Genomic DNA, 27955 nt, shown 5'->3' with positions numbered 1-27955 from the left:
TTTTACTGTTTTTGTCAGGTTATAAAATAAATACAAATGACGTAATGGCAAGGTTGCACGTTTTTTTAAATTGTATATTAAGAATGGTTTCTGTAATTTCGAGAACACAAAAGACAAACCACCTGTATACGATATTAATTACACAGCTGATTATGAAAATAGTAGCTAGCACTAAACTGAAAAATGAGATTTCATCTTATCAAATAAGACAAATGGCCGCTCAGGAAAGGAAACACGGGGGTGCGCGCGCAACGGGCACGGCGGCCCCTGTGAAATGGCCTGTGCCACCCCGCAGCACATGGAGGCGGGGCGTCGCTCTTACTGACGGGAGGGGAGGGGGAGGGGCAGGGGGGTCGCGAGGGTGGGGGGGGTTAGAACGGTGGGAGGCGGAGTCACCACAGTCCTGGCAGGGCCGCCATTTTTGCAAAGGGAAAAGAGACTGCTTTTGAGGGGGATCTAATTTCTAAAAGTCGCTCTTTGCCCAGCGAATAGTTTGTTTTTAACGCGTCGCCCCTCAATTCCTGTGCCGACCCGGGCCTCCCTCTCTTGTGCAGCACCAGAGGCGGCGCGGAATTTTAGACAGGAGAGGACTATCTCGAGGACGAGGTTGAGAATCCAAACCTTTTTGGAGCTTTTTTTTTTTGCTAGTGATCCGCAGTGTGTGGACACAAGCATTGTTTTGGTTGTGGAGGCTGTGTGGACATCGGCGAGGGTCTTGCCCTGCTGCCTAATTCGTTCCCTGGTCCCCCCCTAAACGTGGATATAACACGGTAAGTACACAGCAGTTTGTTGTTAATGTCAGGTTAGCACAAATCCGACCTGGAAGGCTATTGTTGGCTTTACTTTAGCTTGTACATCACGCTAATGATGGCTAACGTATCAGCTGTGTGTACCGTACATGGAGTACATCCTCACTTGTGTATACAAGTGCTCATCTACGGCGTTTAATGGGAATTGACTAAGCATTTAAGGAGAAATACCCAAGTGACGTAATAAGCTACTAATGTGTCAAGTTGGCAACACCAAAAGAGCGCTTGCTTCCTACTAGCTAGCACATGCTATTAGCCCAAATTAGCTTGACAGATACGGAGTAGCAACGTTTGAGTGGCCGTACATTAAACGTCATAAAAAGCTGTATAGTGTTGTTAGAATATGCATATCGCAGTGATCGCTGCATTGAAAACAAGTAAGCAGAGATAGAAATAATCCTGCTTGAACCTCACGATTCGGAGGGGGGGCGTAACGCTTAAAATGTCAAGGCTTTGTTAAGACGATCAATAAAATAGAAACTACGTTGAGCTGGACCTCAATGCAATGTGTGGGTAGGTACATTTTTTTTGTAGTAAAGGTGGGCCGTCTTTTGACATATGACAGCGGTCGTGGTTCGGCACGGTGTCGTTGCGGGCCACATTGCGCACCGATTCAACTCCAAACCTTTCCACATAATTTACGTGGCTGCTTACGATCGACTCAGTCCCTAACTATACGTTTTAAGCAAACTAATCGGAGCTTGTGTACAGTCAGTAAGATAATGTGCGTTAGTTGCAAACTTAAATTTAGTCGACGTGACTCCAATCCAGCCCACTCGCAGCAGTTCATTTCCGTTCGAACTCAAGCGCCTCAGAAACAATAAGGTCCAACATTCATGTAAACAAACGTGTACAAATATGTATTCGCAGTACTCAAGTTGCATGCAAGCAGCTGCTGAAATGGCTTAAATGCCTGCCTTACATTGCGCAGTGACCTCATGCTCCTGGGGGCTTTTTAGACGAGGCAAAAATGAATTTAATGGGACGAAAAGCTCCCCCAAGGGAAGAGAGAGTTGCTGTTTTTGTCGGAAATGGACTTGTGAAAGCAAAGTGATATAATGTCGATTTTAAAGTGTGTATTGGGTTCGTATGCTGCAAGCATGGGGGAGGGGACGCCCCATGTCATACAGTTTGTAATTAAATAAATATAGGCTTAAAAAAATCGCCGTGCTTTTTAAAAAAAGCAACCATGAGTGAGTAATTGTTTTGCAATTACACGCGAGTGTCGTCGACCAGCACCGACGTGATCGCTTCCTCCTGTTTATGTACATACAAAACATTAGCCCACTTTTCATTGTCGTGGCTAGCTTTTAGCCCAGCTAGCACCCATTACGTATTATTCCATTCGCCGCTTTTGACCTTCACTGACGACACAAAGTGGAATTACCCTCCGGTTATCAATGTGTCTCACTCTTCAATGTAACCACGTCGGACGTGTGGGGCGCATTTGCCTCGTCGCGATGCTCCGATCGCCGTCGGTCCGTCCAAAGTGGCCCACATAATTGCTAGCCGATTAGCTCGCTAGCTTTGCTTTCGACGAGCTCTTGGCACACGGGCACGCAGAACCAAAACGCTCGTCGGACGGGCCGATACTTCGGGTCGCCAATGCGGGGAGCGAGGCGACCGAGCGCGGGGCAGAATGGTTCCCCGCGTCTGGCGTGCCTCCGTCGGCTTTACGACGACGAAAAAGCGGCAGGAAAATGGCGTCCGCGGCCAGCCTGTTGTGGTAACATAATAGCAACGCTGTCGCCTCCACACCCCTACCGGCAGCCCTCACTGCAGCGCCGACACACTCACCGGGAAGCAACTGCACACGCATTTACATTTAATTGTGATAAAAGTGACACAAAAGCATACTTTTTTTTTTAAATCTGAAAAAGAGATGCTCTTAAAATAGTCACTCAAGAAAGAAATAGTGTGACGTAGACACATAGGCATATTTAGGCCTAATGAGTTATTTTTGTTGTAGTTCAGACTTTTGACAGGATTTGTCATCTTGTGTTGCCTTTTGGCTGGAGACCTCAGGAGCTTTGGAGATGACTGTGTCCCCCCTTGTGTCAAAAGGCGTCCATCAGAGGATACATGCATTATTATTCCTCACTGGGAATGGAGAGACGCACACTGACAAGGCTTCTCTCTGGAGGTTTATAACTAATTTGTCAAGGCGTCTGTGTGAGCTTGGGGTGCATTTGTCTTTATAATTTCACAAAAATGGTCTCAGCCCCAAATGGTCTCACGTCTGTTTAGGTGAAGTGTTGTCGTCCCCGCAGACATCACCATGTAGGGCTAGTGCATGCATGTGAGTGGTACTACTCTCACCCACCCACCAAGAGTGATCTCACTCATGTGGTACCCGCACCCCGAGAGACCCACACAAGACAAATGCGCCCGGCTCCTGTTTAGCTCGACACACTCACGTGACCTCCCAGCTGGGCGGAGGAGGCTCAGCTCAGGTGACCTGTTTTTTGTGCCACTGGGCTGCTTTGTAACAGAGCCCTCTTCTTAACAGGCGAGCGGACCTCCGCCAAGGCCTGACAACCTCCTTGATGGCATGAGTGTCTCTTGGTCAGATTTTTAAACAGGCTCAAGCATTGATGTCGGTGATGTAACATCACTGCGCGCATTTTGTCATAAAAGACCCGTGGATACCTGTAGAGGCCTTTTGTTTGTTTCATTGACGCACACTGGTGTGAACCATTGGCCAAACCTAATCTTTTTCTCCTTTCTCTCAGGAGGTCAGGAGACTTTTACACGCTTGTAAACGCAGTCCTCGAGACGTCCTTTGTTTTCTTAATTTGCTTCCCCGCCAGCCCACGGGAAGTGCCCCTCGCCCCTTTGCCAGTTGCTAGGTTGTGAGCACAAACACAGCGTCCCGTCTGTCGTTGTCCTCCTAAATGCTTTTGAAGAGCCTTGCTGGGGTTTTTCTGTTTATACGTGCAGTTTAGTACAGTGTACAAACACATGCCCCCGCCCAAGTGAATGTATGGCGCACACTTGAAGCGATTTTTACAAAGAGCAGGCCGGACGTGTGCCATTGTGGTCACTGTGGAAACATTCCATCCGGGTCATACTTGGTGTGTGTGTTTGATTCCGCTCGCTAGCTAGCTGAGTCACTGCAGCCGCCTACCAGGACGGTGTCAAGGCACATCTGTTTGCCGTTTGGCATAGAGAAGAGGGGGGGGAGGGGGTGTTGGAATTTGTAATTTTCCCCCTTATCAAAAAAAAACATGATCTTCAGAGTGTTGGCTGCAGAAACCACAACGAAAACAACACAGAGGAGGCGGCCGAGTCTGGGTTTTCCCTCGCGCGGGCTTAAAAAGGACACTTCTTGGTCTTCTTCTTCCCCGCACAATGACGCCACTGTGTCCCCGCACTCTTGAGACTGTGTGTGAGCTCAACGTCGCCACCCAGAGTCCACGTGGGGTCGCGGCTGTGTAGCGTCACTGTCAAACGGACTTAGCCCCTCTCCTTTTGCCTCCGCTCTGCGTCTCTGGTTTGTTTAGGAAGTGCACAGAGGAGGGAAAGAAATCCGGCTGGGTGGGGTGACTGGGCAAAGGAAAGAGTGGTGTTCCCCTCCTTCTTTTTCTTGGACGCTTGACTCTAAGGGTGACGGACAGTTCCTGTAAGGGAAGTGGGAGGAGCACACAGAGGCAGTCAAAGCTCAGATTTAGTCAGGAATGCTGCTGTACTGTACTTGTTTTCTCTCTTTTTTTCCCCCCACCTCTTGCTTTCTCCTTTTGTCCGTCTTGACTGTGTACTTGTGCCGTCATGTGCGTTCCCGAGACAGGAAACGCGCCTGTGGATGAAATGGGAGTTGAGCTGATTGGTCATAAACACACTGCCACTGTTTGATAACGCAAAGGAAAGGGCTAGTCTGAGGTCTGATTGTTGCTGTTGGCAAACTTCCCCCGTATGGGAGGTATGTCAAGAGACATGACTGACCCTTGGCTCGGGGTCATCCTCCTGCGATTCGTCAGGCCTGGCCGTGACAGCTGACTGCCACACTCGTGCACCTCAAACACTCAATATTCCCTATCTACATCACACGGGCTGGAGCCTTTGTCCGCATAGTGAGCGCGGCCAGGCGGAGGTGTGACCTCCAGCCTATTTCGTCCCGTCATCTGTCCCATCCCGCTAATCCTGCTTATCAACAGAGCTCTGTATCCGGGCCAGTCACACTGACACACATGCTCCCGTCTGGATGTTCACAACACATACACTCCAGAGTTCCCACGATTATTCCCTGCACTTAAAGCATGTTCCTTTTTTAAAGTGACTAGCCCTCACCAGTCCCAAAAAAACAGCCGGAGTGTATTTTCCTTTCATGGCTTCCAGCTACCGTGTATGTTCTCTTGCTCCCCTTTGTGGGAGCTCGCTCACAGTGCACTTTTAGCTTAGCCTCACCTGACCGTTGTAGGTTGTTTGTTTACATGTTTGATGTCTCATGCAAATACTGATTTCCTCCATCTCTGTCCTCCTATGACCAGGCCTTGTGGATGCACTTAGATGTCTGCAATGACTTCTGTGGCTGGCATGCCTCAGTGTTTTGGACTGCCATTCTCTGGACTCAGTAGGACAAGAACTGATCAGCAGAGAACGTCATGAGCATAGTCATCCCCGCGGGGGTGGACACAGCAGCAGACGCCTCGTACCTGGACATGGCGGCGGGCTCGGAGTAAGTATCCACGGGGTGCCAGACCACCCTGGTTTTTGATAATAGAACCCTATTTCCCCTGATTTTCTGAATAAATACTGTTTAAAATGTAATGACAAAAGTCAAACATAGTCAGGAAGTTTGATGAATGAAAGCGTACACGATCAAAGCGGTACACACTCGATTCATTCGACTTTCAACAATTTCCCTTCTACAGGTCCTCTCCTTATTAAATACCTTAATAGTAATGCTTCCATCGCCTCCTTTAAACCCTACTAAGCAATTATAGGAGAGGAACTTGCAGTAATGGACAGTTGCGCCTCCGCCATTGATTGTTCTTGCACTTAACCGTGGCCGCCGCTAACTACATCCGCCCGTGTCAAAATGGCAGCGGCCAGCATTTTGTGTCTCGAGCGTATCGTCGCCTGATGCGTGCTCATGTGTGTGCAGCTGAGGCAGAAAGGTGTGCGCCGTCATGGCAACAAGCGTCAGTGTCTCCCCGCCATCACCCCCTCCCTCCCTCTGGTTTGCTCGTCAAGGACACTGGCGTGGCTTTAAATGAAGCAAGATGCTCTCGCATGACTGAAGAATAACACGCGTCATCCACTCACGAGGAGCGAAGGAAGACGGTGTCTGTCGCTTTAAACGAGGCAGAGCCCCCGCCCACTTTTTGCTTTCATCAGAGCTGTTGCGGTGACAGCTTATGTTGCCATGGTATCCCCCCCCCCCCCTCACTTACACACACATACCCTCCTCTTTCCTCCCCTCTGCACTGCGCAAGGCCTGTTTCCATGGCAGCGGTCTGAGTGACAGGTGGACCTCACAACAAAGCTCCCTCCTCCTCCTCAGTAGAGCCCTGCGTCCAATGGTGTGGATGTACATGCGCCCCTTCTTGACTCCCCTGCTCGCTCTTTTGTCCGTCCACCAGCTCAGAATAAAAATGGCCACGCTGTGGGAAAAGATGGCAGGGGAGGGAGTTGCGTCGTGTCCTTTCCACAGCCCCTCAAGTATGCAGCAGGGCGGCCAGCTGTTGGCTAATGCAGCGTGTGCCTGCCTGCGTGCGTGTGCATGTGTGCTTGTCCACAGTTACATGCTGGCGGAGTACGTAGCGTTGCCATGGAAGCCAGCGAGGAGCGAAGGCGTTGCCTTTGACCGCTTGTCTCCGCTTGTCCGATTTTCTTCCATCCCTTGTTTTTGCATGTATGTAATCACAGCTGTTCCTCAATTAATACAACATTTACTCACAACAAAAGCGCGCGCACACACGCACGCTCGTTTCCACACCTGTGCCAGAGCGTCCCTCTATTCCTCCCCCTTTGCGTCGACTTCACATGAATGATACAAACCCTCTAGCTATGTTCATATTCGAATATCCTCCATCCACACTGCACAAGTTCGCTCACTTGTTTGCACACTTGATGCTACAAGTGTGGCGTGTGTTCACTACAGTCAACCGCGGTTTATTGCAGGCAATTTGTTGCAGACCCACCCACGATTGGTAAATAAACACAATATCCAGACCGTATAAAAACATTTTTTAAATAGTTGTGCCCCTCCCATACAATTTAGACACCTTTAAACTTATTAAAATACACTTAAACCTATCAAACACACACACACACAAAAAAAGTATTAACTTATGAAATTATTCCTTGGTTCTCACGGTCTCATAATGTTCTCCAAAAAAAAGGTGTGCTTGCTGCATCTCTGCAAGCAGTTGTCACTCATATCTAAAGAGAGGTAAATATTAAGAGACCAAAATGTTCAACCAAATCAAATATCAACAAACGTCTGTTAGCTTAATGCTAACGTATGAGTCTAAGAAATGAACGCACCAGATCACCTTACAGCTTGGTAAGAACTTGTGCATGATGATGTTTATTATGTAGCTTTTGTACATCTAATGAGTATTTATCAACACGTTATGAGCACATTGTCGCAAATTCACACTCTCACGTGAGTGAAAAGACCTCAAAATTGCCAACCCCCGTAAATGAGTCGATGTAATGTAAAGATGTTTTTAAGAATGAGTACTGATAAAGCGGGCATGCACACGTAAACTATAACAAAGTTTTGTTTTGGCATCTTGGGTTTAGTTCCCCTTTAATTACACCTGGCACATTGCGGCTCAACATTTAACCATGCTGAAGGCACGGCACACGCATCTAAATTTGGACTTGGCTGTTAACTGTGTAAGACCCATTAAAATTGCTTAAAAGTCTGTGATATAATGGGGGTTCGCTGCATACGTTTGTTTATTTAAATGACCTTTTCAGTTTTCACCAGAGCCTGTTTCAACCTAGTAAATCAGTAATTTAAAAGGGAAAAGTCACACTAAATATTTGACACTTTTTTTATTATGGTCATTAGTTTACCTAAGTTTTGCACAGTATTTTCTGGTCACGTCTGATTTTGCTGCTGTTAATGATTGATAGAGTAAAAGGTTGTGCTGCCTTTTAGCTGCCTTTTTTCTTTTCAGTGTCTCTCACGCCCGTGACGGTTAGGAGCGCCAGTGTGGCAGTTAATCAGTAGTGTAGACACACAAACAAGAGTTTTACCCCAACACACACACACACACACACACCTCAACACAGTTCCGCCTCCAGACCTCGTGCACACACTTGTTCAGGTTTCACTTTGGCGGCCGCACTGTGTGTGCGGGAAGTGTTAAATTTCGAGCGGCAAGTTCTACGAAGGCTTGTGACAGGTACTGTAGCGTCAAAATGATGATTTGAGTCGGGGCAGCTTTGAGATTGAAATGTAGTTCAATTTGTTTGTTCTCTTTTGTCAAATTGTTTTAAGATGGTTGTTTTAAAATGTGTAGAGGAGAACGAGGGAAGGCTGTGTGTGTGTGTGCATGTGTGAAATTCTGCATGGCTTGTTCACTGTGAAGTTTCACCTGTTTTACTCTCGTACATCAGGCTGAATTAGCTTTATTTTTTTAACGTGACAGAATTGTCTCATGTAATTAGATGGAAGAAGAGTTTAGACCTTTGAGTTGTTTTTAATAAAAAAAATGATGCTGAACAAAGCTTAAAATGAATGGCTACTTCCCTCTCGGACCACGCCATTTCTGCCATAAAACATGTCCGCCATGTGACAATAAAGAGCGACTTGGGTTGGTCACAAACGGCCAAACAGGCTGCCGTGAGGATTTTTTTGTTGGTTTGTTTGTAGAAAGTAGATCTACAGGTTTGGCATGAGCCAACCTGACAAATGTTTGTGTGTCTGTGTGACGACACGCGCGTCCAACAACCTGCCTCGTAGACAGACAGGTGCTTCCAGTCGCATGCATCCGTACTCGTGCCAGCAAACTCATAGAAAACAATGCTAATATCGTGCGCTTGCTAATGTGAGTATTGTTTGCAGACCAGAGTCGGTGGAGGCCAGCCCCGTGGTGGTAGAGAAGTCCAGCTACCCGCACCAGATCTACAGCAGCAGCTCTCAACATTCCCACAGTTATATCGGCCTTCCTTATGCTGTGAGTAGCTCGAGCGAGCAACCCGGAAACATTCTCCTGATGAACCCGCTACTCACGACTTCACTTCCGCCGCCCCCCAGGACCATAACTATGGGGCGCGGCCCCCGCCCACGCCGCCGGCCTCGCCTCCCCCTTCCATGTTGATCCGTCAGGGTGATGGGGGGTTGTTTGTTCCGGGCGGCCAGGACGAAGCATCCACGGGCACCACGCTCAGCACTTCCGAGGATGGCAGCTACGGGGCCGACATCACCCGCTGCATCTGCGGCTTCACGCACGACGACGGCTACATGATCTGCTGCGACAAGTGCAGGTTCGCCGCCCTTTCGCAACACCTCAGCGATCACGCGATGACTCAACTCTGTGCTTTGATTCTCCTCTGTAGCGCCTGGCAGCACATCGACTGCATGGGCATCGACAGGCAGAACATTCCTGAGACGTACCTGTGCGAGCGCTGCCAGCCGAGACACCTGGACCGGGAGAGGGCCATCCTTCTGCAGACGAGGAAGCGGGAATGTTTGTCAGGTAGGACCCAACAACACGAGGAAAAACCTTTAATGCTAACTCAGCACTGTTGTTGTTGTTGTTGTTGTTGTTGTTGTTAGATTAAGTAACTTTTCAGACTACCATAGCAACCTAACCCCCTAAAAGAAATGTAGCTACTTTTAAAATCGTTAGTCTTATTGCATTTGAATGTTTTTGGAAAACAAGCACAGTAAGCACATTGGATTTTTTTTATTGACTTGCTAACAGTAAGTTAAAAATGACTTTGTGTGCTATTAGGCTAACAAAACTTCTGTGGAAACGTTATGAAAAAGTGACTCAAATCCTAAAAGCACACACATTTTCCCTTTACACAACACAATGATTTTCTCTGTCTCAGTCTGAGTAATGCAACATGCTAATATTCACTCACTGCAGGCAAAAAAACAAGATTATTTACTCAACATTTGATTTAAAGATGTATTTTCCTTGTGACTTGTCAGCTAAATTGTTTTAGAGTAGTCCAAAACACCGATTTAAAACCAAATTAAATAAATAATTTAGTAAATGAAAAGATAAATACAAACCAGTTATAATGAAAAAAAAAGTTGTTGTTTTTTTCCTCATATGGACATACAGTTTGTTCAATGCCACTGTCTAACCTACATAATTTTCTACGCAATATTATTACACAGTTGCAAAGTCATTTCGTAACTTTTTCCAACAAATAAACTCGCCCTCAGTGACATTCTCTCAAAATGAGTTGGCAACATTGTCAGTACCACATAGTTGTGGTATACTAACCATAATGATGGCAATGATGTTTGTAGGTTGTAAGGCATGTCAGGGCACACCTCTCTGAACAGTGACACCTGCTGGACACAAAAAGAATGAGTCTAATCTGTGCTGCTGGGTGGGTTATTGTCATTCAAGTAGACGGGGACACCAGTGCTACGGAGAGTGGGGATGAGGTGCCTCTGGAGCTCTACTCCACCTTCCAGCACACGCCCACCACCATCACCCTCACCACCGGGCGCCTCGGCAACAAGCAGGTGGATAAGAAGCGCAAGAAGAGCGGCGAAAAGGAACCCCCGGCATCTTCCGCACGAGCCAAGAAGGTCGTTTCCACGTGCAAACATAAATATGTGCTAATGTCAAATCAGCATCCCTAAATGTTTGCATATATTAGACATAACATGCTTTTCTTATCTTTACATTTTAATTGCTCCCCGTAGGCCTTCCGAGAGGGCTCGAGAAAGTCCTCGAGAGTAAAGGTAAAAATACACGCGCCACAACAAGACCCGACCCGGGTTCTCTGCGCCGATCCTGGAATGACCCCGCCCTTCCTCTCTTCGCACAGGGCGCCGCTCCCGAGCAGGAGCCGACTGAGCATCCGGTGCTGTGGGAGAATAAGATCAAGACGTGGATGGAGCGCTATGAGGAGGCCAGCAGCAATCAGTACAGCGAGGACGTGCAAGTGCTGCTGCGCTTCAAGGAGCAAGGCGACGGCAAGAGCCTGGCTTACAACACGCACCCGGCCTCCTTCAAGCCCCCGGTGGAGGTACGGCAAACACAGGCTGTCGTTTAGTCCTTTCGTCGGTTTGTCAGGCCAGTGGCTCATGCTGTGCGTTTTTGCACAGAGTCAAGTTCAAAAGAACAAGAAAATCCTCAAGGCCGTGAGGGACTTGGCCCCGGATTCCCTCATCATCGAGTACAGGGGCAAGTTTATGCTTCGGCAGCAGTTTGAAGCCAACGGATACTTCTTCAAGAGGTCAGATACGGGACACACAATACTTACTATTCTACTAGCAAAAAGAGATTTAAGGGGTGGAATTTCATGATGGACCTAAAATGCACTATAGCCTTTACAGGTGAAACTTAATTAGACTTAAAGTTACAAATACACATGTCCAATTGTTTGTTTTGTTTTTTGTTTTTTTGCACAATTTGATATTCTTTAACAAGCGAGTTGAATGACAAAATTCCTAATAAGTGTTGTTTCATAAATGGGCCAATATATTTACTGGTTTAATTAGAATTGGTTAACAGTTAGTCTTCTTCCTCATGACGTTTACATTTTGACATTGTGAGTCAAACAGGGTTCCCGTGGATCCTTAAAAAGTTTTAAAATACTTTAAATCCGCAAATAAAAAAAACAAAAAACAAGGCCTTATTTGGCATTAACAAGGAAGTCAACCTTAAAAATTTCTTGCCAATAATATGTTACTAGTCTAAACCTGACATTCTGATTCATATTACATTTGTAGAATACGAGTTATGAAGCAAAATCCAGCCGTTTTTATCCATCTCAGGGGGCGGCCATTTTGCCACTTGTTGTCAACTGAAGATGACAGCAAGATGCTTAGGCAAGGACCAATCACAGCTCACATGTTTTATGAAACTGATCTGTGCAACATTGATGTCATCCTTAGTCGACAGCAAGTGGCAAAATGGCCGCCTTCTGATATTGGATTTTGCTGCTTAACCGTATTTACACTACTGGGGCTGCATAGAACATATTATTGGCAAGAATATATATATATTTTTAAATCAATCTATCAAAAGTCTTAAATGTTAACATAAAGATTGTAAATAGTTTCAAATCTCAAAATAAATCTATTAAAAAAATTATTTAATAGTAACTCACTTTCATGGAAACGTGAGAGAATAACAGTGTAACCAACAAAACAGTGATGTAGTTTTAATTTGGACTCTTAAGAGCATTATGTAGCAACTTTGGACAACATGGGACATTGGGAACTAATGTAAAATTGTTCTTAAATGTGATTTTAAATAGAGTTCAAATTTGGTGCATTTAACTTGCCTTAAGCTGTCGGAACCCTGTTAGAGAAGATCAAATTGAGTTCACCTGTCAAGGTAGAACAGAATATCCCCCCAAAAAATGTTGTGTGCAATCCACCCACGCGTTATTACAACCCAAGCTCACTCTTGTCTCTGCTTCCTTTTCTAGACCGTACCCATTTGTGTTATTTTACTCCAAATTCGATGGGGTGGAGATGTGCGTGGACGCGCGTAGCTTCGGCAACGAGGCGCGCTTCGTCCGCCGCTCCTGCACGCCCAACGCTGAGGTGAGGCCACACCCCCGACAGCAACATATTCAAACTGTCGCGGTCCGCTAGAACACTCTCCTTCCTGCGCGGCAGGTGCGGCACGTCATTGAGGACGGCATGTTGCACTTGTACATCTACTCGCTGAGGCCCATCACCAAAGGCACAGAAATCACCATCGGTTTTGATTACGACTACGGCAGCTGGTGAGTCGCACGCTCAACTTGAACCGCCATTCCGGATGATTCCAGTTTGGATCTCACGCGTTCGCTTCTTGCGCAGTAAATACAAGGTGGACTGTGCCTGCGCGAAGGGCAACCCCGAGTGCCCCGTGCTCAAGCATAACCTGGAGCCCACTGAGAACCTGGGCTCCGGCGTGCGGCGGCGGAACAGCCGCAAAGACAAGGACCCGGGTCGGGAGGACCTGGGCCAGAACCAGAACATTGGCGTGGACTGTGAGGGCAAGGGCGCCGGCGACTGCAAGCAGAGGAAACTGTCTCCCCTTCGACTCTCCATCTCGAACAACCAGGTAGAACTTTTTTTCCCCCTTTGAGTTAGTTAGTGTCTCTGCATGTGATTTCCACTGTTCGTCCCTTTCTTTTTAATTGTAGTTTTGCCTCCTTCGTCACCTTTTGTCCTCCAGGTAGTTTACTTCATGCCAGGTAAAGCTCTTTATCCCCAACAAAGGAGGTGATAGCGATTCATTTCTAGGTGCACATGAAAGCCAGTGGGTGTACAGTGTTGTTTTGTGCCCAAGCATAGCACACTACACCTCCCAATACCCCCCTTCACCCCACCCAGTACCCTTCAGGTGACTGCCCCCCCCCCCTCTCCCTCCTCACCTTCCCCATTCTCCGCTTCTCTCACCTGTTCTCCCTCTCGTCTGTAGCCAGACTTGAATGACAAAGCGTCATGCCGCCACCTCTCCCCCCCCCCCCCCCTCCCTTTTACAGGATCCCGACTTATTTGAGGATCTCGAAGACAAAACGTCCGTTAGCAATGAAGTAGAGATGGAGTCAGAGGAACAGATTGCAGAGAGGAGGAAGAAGATGGTAAGTGTGCCAAAGCAAATGGCGCCGTTTCAGCTTTTTAGTGGCTTTCCTGCAGCCACCCAGCACAGAGTGAAGATGACAAAAATCAACCACGAGCCATTCCCAACGCCCTCCTTTTGCCCCCTTCCCGCCCCACTTGTGTCTGTCTGGCTGTGGTCTAATAATTGTGGCTTGGTTTAGGGGCAGCTGCCTCTTTCCTCTTCATCAGTACCGATATCCTTCCTCCATGTGTCTTGCTTTTGTTTTCCTTTGCTTTGCTCATTGCCAATTTTTTGGTTTGTTTTGCACAGTGAAAAAAAGACCCCGAGTAGTAACCCTTGGTTAAATCGCTGTCCCATCACACACGGAATGAAATGGCCCGCATACTCGCCTGTCCCGCTCCATTACGTTCCCGACACATGAGAGGGATCAAAACGAGCAAGCGGGGGTCGACTAAACACTGGAAAAATTACGCACGGGCGCGCTCTGGAAATTACCCCGCAGTCAGCTTCATTTCCCATGGCGGAGCCCGGGCATAAAGCGCTGACTCATCGTTAGCCAGCCAGCGCGCCGCTAAAGACTCAGTGAGGATGGATTCTCGCTAATTGTGAGGGGTTTCGGGTTCAAGCTGCCAGTTATTTTGGTAACCTACTCGTAGCATTTATCCGGATCCACTCCAAATTGCATACATTGTCGCTCATTATGTGTCTTCCCCAAGAGATTTTTTCCCCCCAAAGTTTAGCTCTTCCAACCTACTGCTTGTCCTGCCTCTGCAGTGTTCCTCTTGACTTTTCCTCTGCCTTGAGCTGAGGGGGGGGAGGTCATGTTCTCTCTCTCTCTCAGCAGCTTCTGCCCCCCGTCGCACAAATTAACCTGTCGCATCGCTCCACGTGACGCTGATTAATAACAGCTTGAGCGCCCTCTTCATCTCTCATGTAACTCCTCCCCGCAGACGCGAGAGGAGCGGAAGATGGAAGCCATCCTGCAGGCCTTCGCGCGCATGGAGAAGCGGGAGAAGCGGCGGGAGCAGGCGCTGGAGCGTATCGGCAGCATCAAACCCGAGCTCGGGGGACGGAGCGACATCAAGGAAGAGCCGCCGACCACTCCGGAGACGGTAGATTCTCCTACTGTCATACAGGTAGGATGGCGGATTATGCGTTTGTGGCCATGTCACTGGGGTTGCATCAATAATGCAAACAAATCTGTGGCTTTATCGCTTAGAATCATGTCTAAACATGTGGACTGCTCTTTGTAGGCACCAAACATATATAGACAAAACTGTCTGTGAGCATCCTACAAATCCTGATGAAAATCCTAAATTTGCAAACATTCACTGCTCAGTGAGATACCAGCATTATTGTCTTTCAGATTCGTAAAAAGGCAGATGCTGATATTTGTCATAATACCAAATATTGCCACGATAATCGGTCTAAGTAGGGATATCGCCGATATTGAGCATTTTGATGAATATCAGTGTCGGACTTCTTTTCTTTTCTTTTTTTTCTTTTTTTATCTGACGGCCGATAAAAGGTAGCTCTAAAACTTTTCAAGCTCAGGGAACTCTTTGTTTACATTTTCAGTTAACTTTATAAGAGATGCTGCCGAACCCGGGAACCCTCTGAACCTTTTGTTTTTGCTCGACATTAAAACAAAGAAATGTGAATTCAGGTTTTTTGATTTTGGAAAAAACTTTTACTGTAGAAAGCTATAGAGAGCTATGGTATTTACTTGCTTAAGTTTCCTTCTTTTTTTTTAAGATGTACTGATGATCTTGGGAGCCCCTTGAACATTTTTTTAGAAATTTAAAATGAAGTCTATTGTCTCAAATTAAAAAAAATCTAAATTTTGAAGAGTCGGAATTTGTTAAATAAACATGCTTTAAGACATTACAAGTCAAGATTGGCATTTGTATAAAAAAAAAAAATTACGCCAATATTCCCCCTTTTTTTTTTTTTAACTAAAAAATGAATTTTGGCTTCAAATATCAATTATTGGCCTCCCTGACTAATAATAATCGGTATTGGCCCTGAAAAAAGAAAAAAACATATCGGTCTATCTCTAATAGACACCATAAATTTCTAATTTTATATATATACACGCACACAATTTAAAATTGCATTCTACTTTGTATGTCGATTTGAATTTGATTAATTCGTCAGGCTATTCCAACAACAGCGCATTTCATTATTTTTCTCTTATTGCATCATTGTTACCACTGTACTATCTTCTGTTTTTCTAGCCACCTCTTCTAGAGGTAAAAGAGGAGCCGGGGTTGAAGCCGGCGAAACTCAAAGGCTCGCGGAACAGAAAAAGCTTCTCCAGGAACCGCACGCACATCGGCCAGCAGCGGCGGCGAGCTCGCACCATCAGCACCTGCTCCGACTTGGCCCCGGGCTCTCCGGTAGAGTCTGTTGAGCCTCTGAGCAGCGAGCCCCTCGAAGGGGAGCCGCCCAGCGCGCCGGAGCCCGAGGTGGTCGCTCCACAGCCGTTGGATGACAGTCCCCCGCAGTGCAATTCGCCGGCACCCGACCGAAACCGTACTGGGAGCAAGAGTTTCAAAACTAAAAAGGTATGTCGCCATTTTATTTGCTACACGTGAGCTCGTGGTAATCATTTTGCCTCCACAGCACTTTGTCAGCGAATGGGTGGGCGAGAAGCAGCCAGATCATTTGGCGGCACGCACCCCGGAGCCGGCGCCGCCGGAGCGGCCGCTGCGGATAAGCAGCGACCCCGAAGTCCTCGCCACCCAGCTCAACGCCCTTCCGGGTCTGGCCTGCTCGCCACAGGTCTACAGCACGCCCAAACACTACGTCCGATTTTCCTCGCCCTTCCTGGCCAACCGCAGCCCCACCGCCCCCGGCGTCCCCACCGGAAGACGGCGTTCCAGAGAACTGCCCGAAACGCCTCCGACCACCGGCTCCTGCAAGAAGGTGCAATGCTGTCCTTCACTGTCATCTCAGTTGAAATGTTCACCTACCAGATTACTCACGCTCCCTTCTTTGCTACAGCGATGGTTAAAGCAGGCGCTTGAAGAGGAAGGATCCACCAGTCCGGCCCGAAGACCCAGTCTCTGCATGCCCAGCGAGGGTCCTCTCAGTCCCTCCATTAACGGAGACTCAGAAAGCCCCCTCCCCTACAACGGCTCATGTTCACTGCCTGGTACCACTCTTTAATCAGTAATCCTACCGATCCACCAAAAAAACATGTATGACGCCTGTATGTTTTTTCAGAGTTACCCACGCCTTTGAAAAAGCGCCGCTTGAGCCCCCTCGACACCTGCATGTCGGAGAGCTCCACGCCCTACGGCTCCCCTTGTGCCACGCCCACCCGGGCCGACCAATCGGAGATATCCGCGCCGCCCGTGCTGACGGCCACGCCGCCGCGGCCCCGAACTGAGGAGCCCGGAGCGGAGCATTTTGCCAGCACCCCAACGCAAACACTTATTACACCTCAGGAGGTAAATGACAGGAGTTTTTGAGGCAAACTCAAAACGATTAACCCTTTTGTACAATATTTAATTAATTTTTTACCATTTTGGAAGAGCAATTTTATCATGTCGGAGCTTTTAGAGCTGGATATGACCATTAACTAATTTACTCCCAGACGTTTTCACTGAAGCAATCCCCATCACTCCCGGCTGTTTTACTGAATTTTTCCTGTTTTTGCCAGGCCCACAGAATATTGTGTTCTATTGCACTAAAAACTATCTATCTGTTTCCGTTTTGCAGCAATTAGCATTAGATAGCTAAGTCTCACCATTATTCACAAATCTATTTAGAACTGTGAGTAAATTAGCTTTTTTTTCAACATTGCCCTGGTTGATCTCTTATACTCTGCTTGCCTTTTTTATAATAACTACCATTGCTTCAACCGTTCTCTGCAGTTTAGAGGCTGCATTAAAGCCTTCTGTATGCGCTAGCATTAAAAAAACATATAAATACGTCTTTGGGAGCATGGTGATATGTAAAATAGAACGTGTTGATACGTTTTTAGGAGCAAATGAGTTAATGAAATGACCTCTCTTGTTCTCTACAGAGTGAATCTTCAACGGAAAGCTCGCCAGACGTTAGCATGAAAGCGAGTTTGTTAGAAGCTAGCAACCAGGCAGATCGTCCTCCTTCGTTGATCCCGTCTCCCTCTATCCGAACACCGAGCACCGACGCTCTCCCGCCTGACCCCAAGATGTCTGTCCCCGAGAGTCCGCAGCCGCCCCCCGTTGTCGAGTGCACGGACTTGGCGGAGGACCGGCTGGATGGCGTGGCGGCGGAGGGCGCTGGTGGCGGCGAAGCTTCATCCTCCGCCGAAACGTGTGCTTCCTCCCCCTTTCCCGGCTGGATCAAAAGTCCAGAGAGGTGCCCGACGACACCAGCCGGCCTCAGTTTCTCTCCTGTCAACTCCAACCTAAGGGACCTCACCCCCTCACACACCTTGGAGCCCCTGCAGGCGCCTTTCAGACCTGACGCTGCGGCGGCACCTGTGGTGGCGGTGCCGGCCGCCCAGCCAGTTTTTGCTGAGGGCCAGGGGCCACTCTTCTACCCCTGCACCGAAGACGCAAGCTCGGCTGGCTACTCGCGCTCGCTCAATGGCGACGAGGGAGGCGGGTCTGCACAGAATCCCCCGCAGAAGAAGAAGGTGAGCTTGTAACATGCGACATCGCCCTCTTGTGGTTTGCTGTGACACCTGCACTCAACAGCACGTCTTGTCTTCAAGGTCTCCCTGCTGGAATACAGGAAGCGACAGCGTGAAGCTCGCCGCAGCGGCTCCAAGACGGAGTGCAACTCCCCCGTGTCCACCTTGCCCCTTTTGAGCATGGACGGTTTCCCTGTCGTCTCCATGGAAACGAGCAACGAGGCCTCCTTACCTCCGCCGCCGCCGCCGCCGCCACCACCTCCTCCGCCCTCTTCTGCAGCTCTTAGCAAGGGCAAGGAGCCACAGACCACGGAAGAGTCTGAGAGCACGGGAGAGAGGGAAGGAGGAGAGGGACAATGGTAGGCTGGAGATGACGTCATGACATCTGGCGCGTTTGTCTTGGGGTTAACGGATGTTTTCTTCTCAGGACGTCATCCACGTCTGTCGAGCAGGCCCGCGAGCGGAGCTACCACAGAGCTTTGCTGCTCAGTAAAGACAAAGACGCAGGTGCGAGACTGCCAAGCACTTACAAGGAAAATCACAATAGATACTTATATGTAAATATTAAAAAAACTAATAGTCTTGGTACCAAAACAAAATGTAACAGGTATTAGGGCTGGTTTTAAAAAATCTAATAATCGATATTGAATCGATTTTGCTTTTCGAGCCTAATATAAAAAAATATAAAAATTAAAAATTAAATATAAAAATATATATAAAACCATGAATCGATTATTTTAATAGAGTATCTCTTTTTCCCATATTTTTTTTTTTATTTGAAATCGATACCCAGCCCTTGCAGATATTTCTCTTTTGTCCCATCTTTGTTGTTTGGACAGTTTATAATAGCATCAGTAGAATCCCCCTCCCCCAAATATCAGTACTTAAAAACAGGTTCAAACCATAAATATTATCATATCAAATTGTCATTAGAAAACAACAGAAGCTTAAAAAAAAAATCTTACTTGACTGACTGCATTTACTGAATTGAGTGTGAAATAATTTCTTATTGTTCAAGATGGTGAAGCAGAGGAAGGGGACACACCTACACCGAGGGACTGCACATCTCCTGGGCCTCAGAAGACCCCGACTCATGCAGTAAGTTCTCACCAGATCGTGTTGGACTTTTTTGGAGGGGGCGTGTTTCTGATGGTTTTGTTGCTTTCTCCCAGCCGGGCTCTCCTGGTGCAGTTGGTTCTATAAGCTGGAAAGAAGAAGACGGTGACGGTCCACCTCGAGTAGTTAACCAGACCCTGCAACTCCCCATCAAGTCCAAATCGGCGCCCGTCACCCCTACCAAGCTGCACCCGCCGCCGCCCTCCTCCCCCGTGCACTACCCGGGGCCAGCTCTCATCCACGTGCAGCCTCAGGGTTCGCCTTACCGCAGCCAGAGGGCGCTCTTCTCCTCCCAGTCCCAAAACCAAGCCGCAGGCCAGGCCCCGGCGCCTTCGTTCGTCCAGTACAACTCGCAGGCCGCCCCGCCGCCGCCGCCCCCGCCTCCTCCACCGGCGCCGCCCGCCTCCACAGCCTACTTCCCCGCTCAGACTGCCCCCCCGGCGGGCCCCTTCTCCGGATTCAAAGCGGCGGTCACGCCTTCCTACCCTCCAGGTTCTCAAGCCCTGATGCAGACTCTTCCCCATAGCGTGCACTACCAGACCTCGGCGGACCCGCCGCCGCCGCCGCCGCCCCCGCCGCCACCGCCCCCGCACCCCATGTCCAGCCCCGCCCTGCTACACGTCAACCTGCAGTCCGCTCCCATCCAGCAGATCATGCTTACCGCCGCCCCCACGCTGACGCAGGGCCAGCCCTCCACTCAGCAGCAGCCGCCACTGTCCCTCACCCCGCCGCCGCCGCCACCCCCGCCGCCGCCCAACCCTTCCAGCGGCGTCCACCACTTTCAGAACTTGGCGGGGTTTCAGACGACGTTGCTCGTCAACCCCTCGGTGCCCCCGTCCGCCTACCCCTCGTCCCTACAGCAGAGCGGACTCCCGCCGCCGCCGCCACCACCTCCGCCCCCGCAACAGACTCAGCAAGGGCCGGCTCCGGCCACTGCGCCTCAGCTGCCAGCCGGGGCCCGCGGAGGCCCCGCCTCCTCGACGCCCTTCCACACTTCGGGTTACCTGAGCACAGGGTGGCACTGAACTCTGCCTGAGGAGGATTTCGGGACGAGGGTCGGGTTGTAAAGCAGTGGAAATTTCTGGTAAATTTCCATGGGAATATTGAGAGTTATTTATTTCCTAATTTCCTTGCCCACATATGAGGGCATTATTTGCATTATTATTGTACCTTATTGCCTCAAATTATTATTATTTTTTTAACCCTGGAGAACCCAAGAACCATTTTCTTCTTTGGAAAATTATGAATTATACATGAAATGACTGCTATAAATTCACTGAACACCAAAATATATGTTTTTTCAATTTTAACCCTTTATTCCCTAATTTAGGATTAGGGCGAAATGTGACCCTTTTGGGATTTAGGGGTATCATTTCGAAAAATCTGAATAACAAAAACTGTGTCAGTAAACTATTCAGAATTTAAGAAAAATAATCAATCAAATACACAGCTACATTGAACAATGTAATTGATTTGTTTTATTTATTGCATTTTAGAACTGGATTATGAATGTACAAACACACTTTGGCCAATGGAAACAAGTACACGGGGACAAAATCACTGCTGGGAAAAAAAAAAGAAGGTCTTTGTTATTTGAGTAGCAGAATTTATAGGGGCCAAATTTGACCCCGTGGGTTCTCCAGAAACATAACTTTCGGCTCCAAGTGCAACCAGTTTCGGCTCATAACTGAGGGAAATTCAATAGCCTACTGCTGTCCTTCATTAAAAAAAATTTTAATTAAGGGTAAATTCCACAGACAAATTTAAAACCTACAGATAGCCAAATTTCAGTTTATTACATTACTGATTTATTCCCATGGTAATCTCCCCACTTAAAAAAAAAAAAGAAAAATTCCCATAATTTTGCAACCCCAAGCAAAGGGCGGTGTAGATATGTTTTTTTATGGCCAGTGGAAAAACAGCTGACTGTTGGATAAAAGGGTATTTAAATAAATTAAACAAACAGACTGACATCATCTTCAAGACAAACTGTAAAAGATGGACGACCCCTCGTGGTGCTCTTAGCGCTCTTCTTGTTTTCGACTTTCTTCCTGTAAGGGTGGGGCAGACGTCAGCGTTGTACGTCTCGGTCGAGCTCCTACTTTTGTTGTTCAACCGCACTTTGTTTAGCAATGGACATTCCAGCCTTGACCCCACCTCCTCCTTTCTCCTCTTTCGTCCGTCTGTTATCTCTGTTCTTTCCCTTTGAATCTAGCGGCGCATTATAGCATTTGTTTTGTATAGAAAAGGTGACCTTTTTGTTTTTATTTCTCCGTCTGACAACGGAAGTCTGTTGTGCGCCGCTGAAAATGATTGGCAGGAGACGTCCTCGCCACCTCGGGGGGGGGGGGGGGGGGGGTGCACTTGTGTTCGCGTTTGGTGGTCATCCGAGGTGGGCCAAGCGCCTCCCATAGGATTCTAGCCGTTTACTTTTTTTTTTTCAATAAGGAGCGTTACTTGTAGAAAGTGTAATTAAATGTATAATAAGTGGTTACTCCGGCTTTCACCAGGAACACGTTTGTAAATATCTGCTTGATTTCTTTTTTTTTCTACGCCTGTACAATTCGCAGCCATCGCCTCCCATTTTTCAAACATGGTTGTACATAAGAATGCTCTTCTTGGCAAAGCTGAATGTTTCCGTGACTGTAGCATTATTTTTTATTTCCACCCTCTCTGGACTCTTCAACTTTGTCCTGTTTTTTTATTATTATTATTATTATTATTAATATTATTCGTGTGAGTGTGTTTGTGCCGAGAGGAGGAGCTCACAGACACTGCACTGGTTGGCTATTTTCATGGTTCATTATAATAAATCACTGTAATAACAGTTTTATAACACTTCTGTTGGCTTTCGCTTTCTCTAAGTGCCAGAAGGTCAATCAAGAAAAACCCCCACCGATGCACATATTTATTTGCATAGAACCTTCCCCCCCCCCCAGTATGCCATGGACATTATTGCCGTTTCAGTTCATTTATTTGCATTTTTTAAATCCATGCAAATTGTAGATAAACTGTAAAAACAAGCGTTATCAAAGTTTGGGTAATAGGTTTTGGAGCCTGCACCTTTTAAGTAAGGTCACCAGAGGGCGGTGACCTCTCAAAAGTACAATGGTGCCTTGAGATGAAAGTTGTTTTTGCTTTGAATTGCAAGGACAAAAACAAGATACCGTGTTTAAAGTTTGAATTTGCTCCGCTCTGCCGTCCGTCAACAATGAATGTCCGTGCGGAAACAGGAAATATTAATTCCGGCTCCTCCGGGTCGCGCAAATGTTTTTGAAATTACTATTTTGATGTAATTGTCGACTTGAACGGGGAAATCCGACTTAAATCGAAATTCGGGTTACATCGGCTCCGTAGGAACGGAACTGTGCCGTAACTTGAGGACTCCCTGTACAAGCATTGTACTGTGGCAAAGAACAATCACATAACTTTGCCTTAAAAGTATGCTAACGCACAATGCAAAAAAACAGCAGAGACGGGCTAACAAATAGCATAAATGTAGCGGTGTTAAAAACCCTTCAAGCAACGAATATTTTAACAAACAATAAAGCAAGATATACTGACAGATAATGGTTATTATTGATCTTCTGTAAATAATGACAAATACTGTAATAGTGCCACTTACTGAGGAGTCGTGACGGTATCCATGTACGGGTACAGTATTTCTGTATGCCAGTATTATACTGACCCCGGGTGGCCAAGGTGTGTAAACCAAAATGGGGCATTATAAAGTACAAGAAAGAAAATAAAAATATCATTCATACTTTTCAATATATATTAAAAAATATATATAAGCATTTTTCAATGACGATTAAAAGTGGTTTGCATGGTCAGTTGCAGAACAAATTAAAACTCGTTTCTCAAGGCACCACTGTACTAACCTGCCAGCAGGGTCCCCATTTGGCTCTGATAAATTACCCCACAAATAATTTTAAACAATAGTTCAAAACACAACATGGTCCACAAAAACGTTTCTTTCGATATTCTGAGTACATTTTTTAACCCACCATACTGGTCATGTCCACTTATTTATGCATATTCTATACATGTATTATGCAAGTCACACAAAAACAAAGCATCATGATTGAACTGTAGAGGTAGATGAATGGTGTAGCAATTTTTTCCCTTTCAAAATTATTTGCTTTGTCGGGCTGTACATATGGATGGCACACGTGTAATAGCTACACACAAACAATGGACTGTAGCTTTTAAAATGTTTAAATCGATCATTGTCACGTCCACCACTTAATCACATCAAACATTTAAGTGTAAGAAAATGGCAAAAAATTGCAGAATGAATTTGGTTCATAAAAAGTCTTGTTTTTTCCCATTAAGTGGCATCTTCATATCAACATGGACGACATCTCACACGCCAGCAACGTGGGGGGGAAAAACCTGCTCAAAATGAAGCAGTAGGTTTGAGGTAAGTTATATTTTACAGATGGAATGTTCCGAGTTTCTTGTCCACCTCAAGGATTTGTTTGGATCTTTCCCATCATCATCTCAGCCCCTGCTTGGTCGTGAAACAGGTGACGTGCCAACCTGTAAATTGAGGAATAACATGCAAATCTGGTTCTAATTATAGTACACCTTATAAAACGATAAAATAACTCACATTCCTCACCTTTTATATGCATGAAAAAGGCTGACTTGCGCGTTAAATGGCGTTGTGAGCACTCTCTGGGGGAGAAATTGGAAGAGAAAGCGATTTAAAATAGTGACAATATGTCATGTGACCAGCAGTTGACCAATCACAGCGCGATTGGTCAACTGCTGGTCACATGACAAACGGACGCCATCTTGTTACCTTGCTGAAACCGAATTGGCCAAACTCTATCTACGGCTCTGAGACTTCATGTTATGCAGACGCTCAACAGCTGGACGTGAGACAAATAAGCGATTGGAACACATTTAAAACAATTAACTACAAATCAGTTATTTTATTTATTGACTATTATGATTTTAGATGATCCCATCAATGTGTGTTTTCGTGGGTGGGGGGAGGCTGATTGTCACTAATTTTGCCAACTTGGAAACCCTTACTTCATTCACTTTAACAATTATTATAAGATATTATATTATTTTTGTATTGACTAATTCATTATATCGGCAACCTGACATTTCATTTTAAGGTGTTAATTATTTAACCATTTTTTATTTTACCATATTTTTATTTAATGAATAGGGGCAAATATGGATAACATTGAATTTGATGTTACTATCATTTTATTTTGTATCGTTTTATTTGAACTGCATTATTTATTTACTCTATAAATAATTCAAATCACATTTGAGTCAATTGCAGTGCATTTTACATCATTAAATCCAATTTCATTTAATGACTAGTGTGATATTGGATTTTTTTTCATATTAATTATTATTGTGTTAAGCTCTGAGTTGTTCATGTTATACTTTCATTTTAACTCAAAATGCTGACCTGCAATTTCCAGCTTTAATTCACGGCCCTTCTGAGCTACTTACTGTCCGCCAGCAGCTCGTCGGCCATGAGGCTGTCCTGGCGGTTGCCTAGCACAAAGGCGAGGAACGAGAGGATGAGGGCGTCCATGATGCCCATGATGGCCAGGATGTAGGCCCAGCGCAGGGAGCAGGCGCCCAGCGTGTATTTGTCCGTCTGCTCGCCGCACATGCGCTTCACCTCGTCGCTGTCCCAGCCGTCCGGGTAGATCATGCAGCCCAGGATCAGACACGTGCCTAACGGGGACGGGGACAGTCGACTTTGGGTTTTGCTGACGACTTGGCAGTCTTTCAACTTGGTTGGACAAGCTTTTCATTTATGGGCGAGTACCAATACCATGTATCGGTATCGGGCCGATACCAGCCCTATTTGAAAGAAATCGAGTACTCGTGGAAGCTGCCGAGGCAAAAAAAAAAATCATTTCTGAAAAAAAGTCTTTGTTCACAGATTTTTAAGATACAGGATCCCTCCCCCTTCCTAAATGTAACATTTATATTATTTTCCTCATTTGAACACCCACATAAATGTACCAATAAATAAATGTGAGCAAAGGTTAGACATGCTTCTAAATCCTCATTAAAATCATTCCAGTTGAATTTCCACAAAATCGCAAACTCCCTTCAGTCATGAGTGCTCGATGTTGCGAGAGAGAGAAAAAAGAAGAGAGAGGGAGGACATGTTCCCAACATCAAAAGTGATGCACAGCGGCGACATTTCCCCACGGCCTTGCAGCCCAACTTCAAAGGCTGAGGGAGAAAAATAAGGACACGCGTTTAAAACATTCACAAGAATTTGCCCGGCAACAAGGCAGCCTTTAAATACAACTTCTGCCTTTACCACTATTACAAAAAAAAAGCAATTTATTGAGCAATATGAGAGGACATCTGTGCATCGTTTGCATTTATTCACATGCTGTTGTGCAGGCACAAGCTTTATTTTAGCTTTAGCTTAGCATTCCTTCGTTGCTACAGTAAGTTGTCAATGAGCGGTCGCTTGGGGAGATTACTTGCTGCGCCTTGGAAATCCTCATTAGTGAAAGGAGGTGATCCCCTTTTAATCCGCAAAAGTCGTCTGCGCTTTACATCCGCCAGCCCCCAAACCACCTCCCAAGTCCAACCCCCTAAACACTTCCTGCTGACTCCACTGTATTGCAAATATGCTCATATGGCACTTTTTTTTAAAATAAGAATTATAGCGATAAAATCAAAGTTTCAATACTTTGCACTCGTAGCCCAATGATGAGTGGACATTTTTAACCTCATTTAGGGTATCAAAATACCTGGAACAAACAGCAGACATGACGTATGGTACTAAAATCACTGAAACAAACACTTGTGTAATGTGCCAAAATAACAAAACCAAATGATAATGTTGTAACTGGTACAAATTGGTGGTAACGTCATATAGGGTACCAAAATAACAAGCATGAAGTGAAAGTAGCCCACCTAAATAACGGACAGACCCAAACCATAACATTTGTGTAGCATGTCAAAACAGCCGGACCAAAAGCTAAAGTTGACGATGGTCACATTACCAAATGCATTAAATTGAGAGTGTATCAAAATAACTTTATTAAACTATAAACAAAAGGTACTAAAATAACTGAACCAAGAGGAGGGTGAGAAAACAACTGAGCTAAATGCAAGGAATTAATAAAAAAACTGAACCAAGCAATAACTTTTGGGAGGGTAGAAAACACCTGGACTGAATGCTAACATTGTGGGGGTGGGGTTACCCTCCCCCCCCAAAAAAATCCACCAGATTGATATTGTGATTCTCTCAAGGGCGTCTCATAACCGAGGGGGCACGAGGGCGGAAGTGCAAGCACCGGGACGCGGTCCGTACGTCGCAAACAGCAACCGGAAACAATGCTGATGTGTGAAACCCGGTGTTTGTGAACTCACAAATACCGCGAGAATTCATCTTGCAGAGCCAAAACTACGTACAACCTTGTGAAAGGTTGAAATTAACTGAACCAAAAGTTACAGTCAGAATAACTGAACCAAGCGGAAACTTTGGTGAGGATACACAAAAAAAACTGAATCAAACTACAGTACAACCTATATGAAGTCTACTTGTGTAAGGCAGCCTTGCTATCACAACAATATGCCAAATATGGGTAGCAATGTCTTAGATAAGTGTACCAAAATAACTCAACCAAATGCGTTATAGGCAACGCGAACAGCTACCAAACAAAGGGTACCAAAATAACTGCATCAAATGGTTAAGCTCGCGAGGGGTAGCGTATCAAATATAGTTTCTAAATAATGGTTACATTTTGAGGTGTCAACCCCTCCAATGCCTCCATTAATAATGTTCCAGTTTACCCCCCACCCCCACCCCCCACCTCCGCGCAGCCCCTCTCACCTGCCGCCAGCTGCATCCACCCGCAGATCTTGTAAACGGTGCCGGTGCCGCAGAAGAAGAAGAGCGCGAAGCACCCGATGCAGCCGATCACCAGCACCATGGACGTGGCGATGAAGAAGGCGGCGGCCTTGAAGGCGCTCGACGGGATGCTGGAGAACTCGGCGAAGCTGCCCTGGCACGTCAGCTCCCGGGACAGGCCGCTGCCGATGCAGTAGTGGAAGAGGCCGAAGTAGCCCGCCTGCGGCGTGTCGGCGCCGTCGCCGATCCAGTAGGGCTGGATGAAGCACACCACGTTGACGATCGCGAACAGGATGGTGAAGATGGCCCACAGCACGCCGATGGCGCGCGAGTTGCGCACGTAGTTGGTCTGGTAGATCTTGGCTGCCTCCGAGGCGGGGAGCATGCTGGTGGCGCTACCGGTGTTCGGGGCTCCGGGCACCATCATCCTCCTCCTCCTCCTCCTGCTCCTCCTCCTCCTCGGTCGCCTCCTGACGAGGAAAGATGCCCGCGCTCAGCTGCACATCGACGGCTCCGAGGGTCGAATCGCCGCCCCGTCCACCTCCTCCTCCTCTTCCGTCTTCTCCTACTCGTCTTATTTAGTCACAGAATCACTTGACTTGACACGTCTGCTTTGCATTCATTTATGCAACCGAAGTACGCATCTAAACAAGCAAACAAACAAACAAACAAACAAACACGCAGCTGTCTCGGGCAAAAAGAGCCCATGCAGTCGACGCATCAGCTGCTCGCAGCCGCCGTGGATATTTCAGGGATAACCCACATTCTTTAATCCCTCGTCTGACGTCGCCTGTTATATACGGTTTGTGTGTACGCGAGCGTGCGC

General features: G+C 46.8%; 2 protein-coding genes across 5 annotated transcripts; one reads left to right on the top strand and one right to left on the bottom strand.

The window, feature by feature from the left end:
• The first annotated feature begins 394 nt into the window (after nucleotides 1-394).
• kmt2e (lysine (K)-specific methyltransferase 2E) lies at nucleotides 395-22106 on the top strand. Of its 4 annotated transcripts, none has more exons than XM_086058828.1 (23): nucleotides 395-770; nucleotides 5297-5484; nucleotides 8833-8944; nucleotides 9025-9254; nucleotides 9327-9466; nucleotides 10361-10542; nucleotides 10660-10698; nucleotides 10785-10985; nucleotides 11065-11195; nucleotides 12396-12513; nucleotides 12589-12698; nucleotides 12775-13021; nucleotides 13446-13544; nucleotides 14476-14661; nucleotides 15763-16092; nucleotides 16151-16453; nucleotides 16532-16682; nucleotides 16754-16980; nucleotides 17559-18155; nucleotides 18234-18511; nucleotides 18580-18659; nucleotides 19171-19250; nucleotides 19325-22106. In XM_086058828.1, the coding sequence occupies exons 2-23, from the start codon at nucleotides 5411-5413 to the stop codon at nucleotides 20291-20293; spliced, it is 4884 nt and encodes a 1627-aa protein (XP_085914954.1). In that variant the 5' UTR covers nucleotides 395-770; nucleotides 5297-5410; the 3' UTR covers nucleotides 20294-22106. The 4 variants fall into 4 exon arrangements, with proteins under 4 accessions (XP_085914954.1, XP_085914953.1, XP_085914955.1 ...); XM_086058827.1 differs by having other exon boundaries at nucleotides 10358-10542; XM_086058829.1 differs by lacking the exon at nucleotides 13446-13544 and having other exon boundaries at nucleotides 10358-10542.
• On the bottom strand, nucleotides 20720-27947 carry lhfpl3 (LHFPL tetraspan subfamily member 3). The gene is made up of 4 exons (XM_086058832.1): nucleotides 27112-27947; nucleotides 24750-24980; nucleotides 23893-23948; nucleotides 20720-23810 (listed from the first exon to the last, which is right to left on the bottom strand). Exons 1-3 carry the CDS (start codon nucleotides 27554-27556, stop codon nucleotides 23926-23928), a joined length of 699 nt encoding a protein of 232 aa, XP_085914958.1. The 5' UTR covers nucleotides 27557-27947; the 3' UTR covers nucleotides 20720-23810; nucleotides 23893-23925.
• Nucleotides 27948-27955: the final 8 nt, after the last annotated feature.

This window comes from Leptonotus elevatus, chromosome 17, assembly GCF_054856555.1.
Source record: "Leptonotus elevatus isolate MCC_2025b chromosome 17, RoL_Lele_1.0, whole genome shotgun sequence".
Taxonomy (NCBI): domain Eukaryota; kingdom Metazoa; phylum Chordata; class Actinopteri; order Syngnathiformes; family Syngnathidae; genus Leptonotus; species Leptonotus elevatus.
This window is presented reverse-complemented; position numbering and strand designations above follow the sequence as displayed.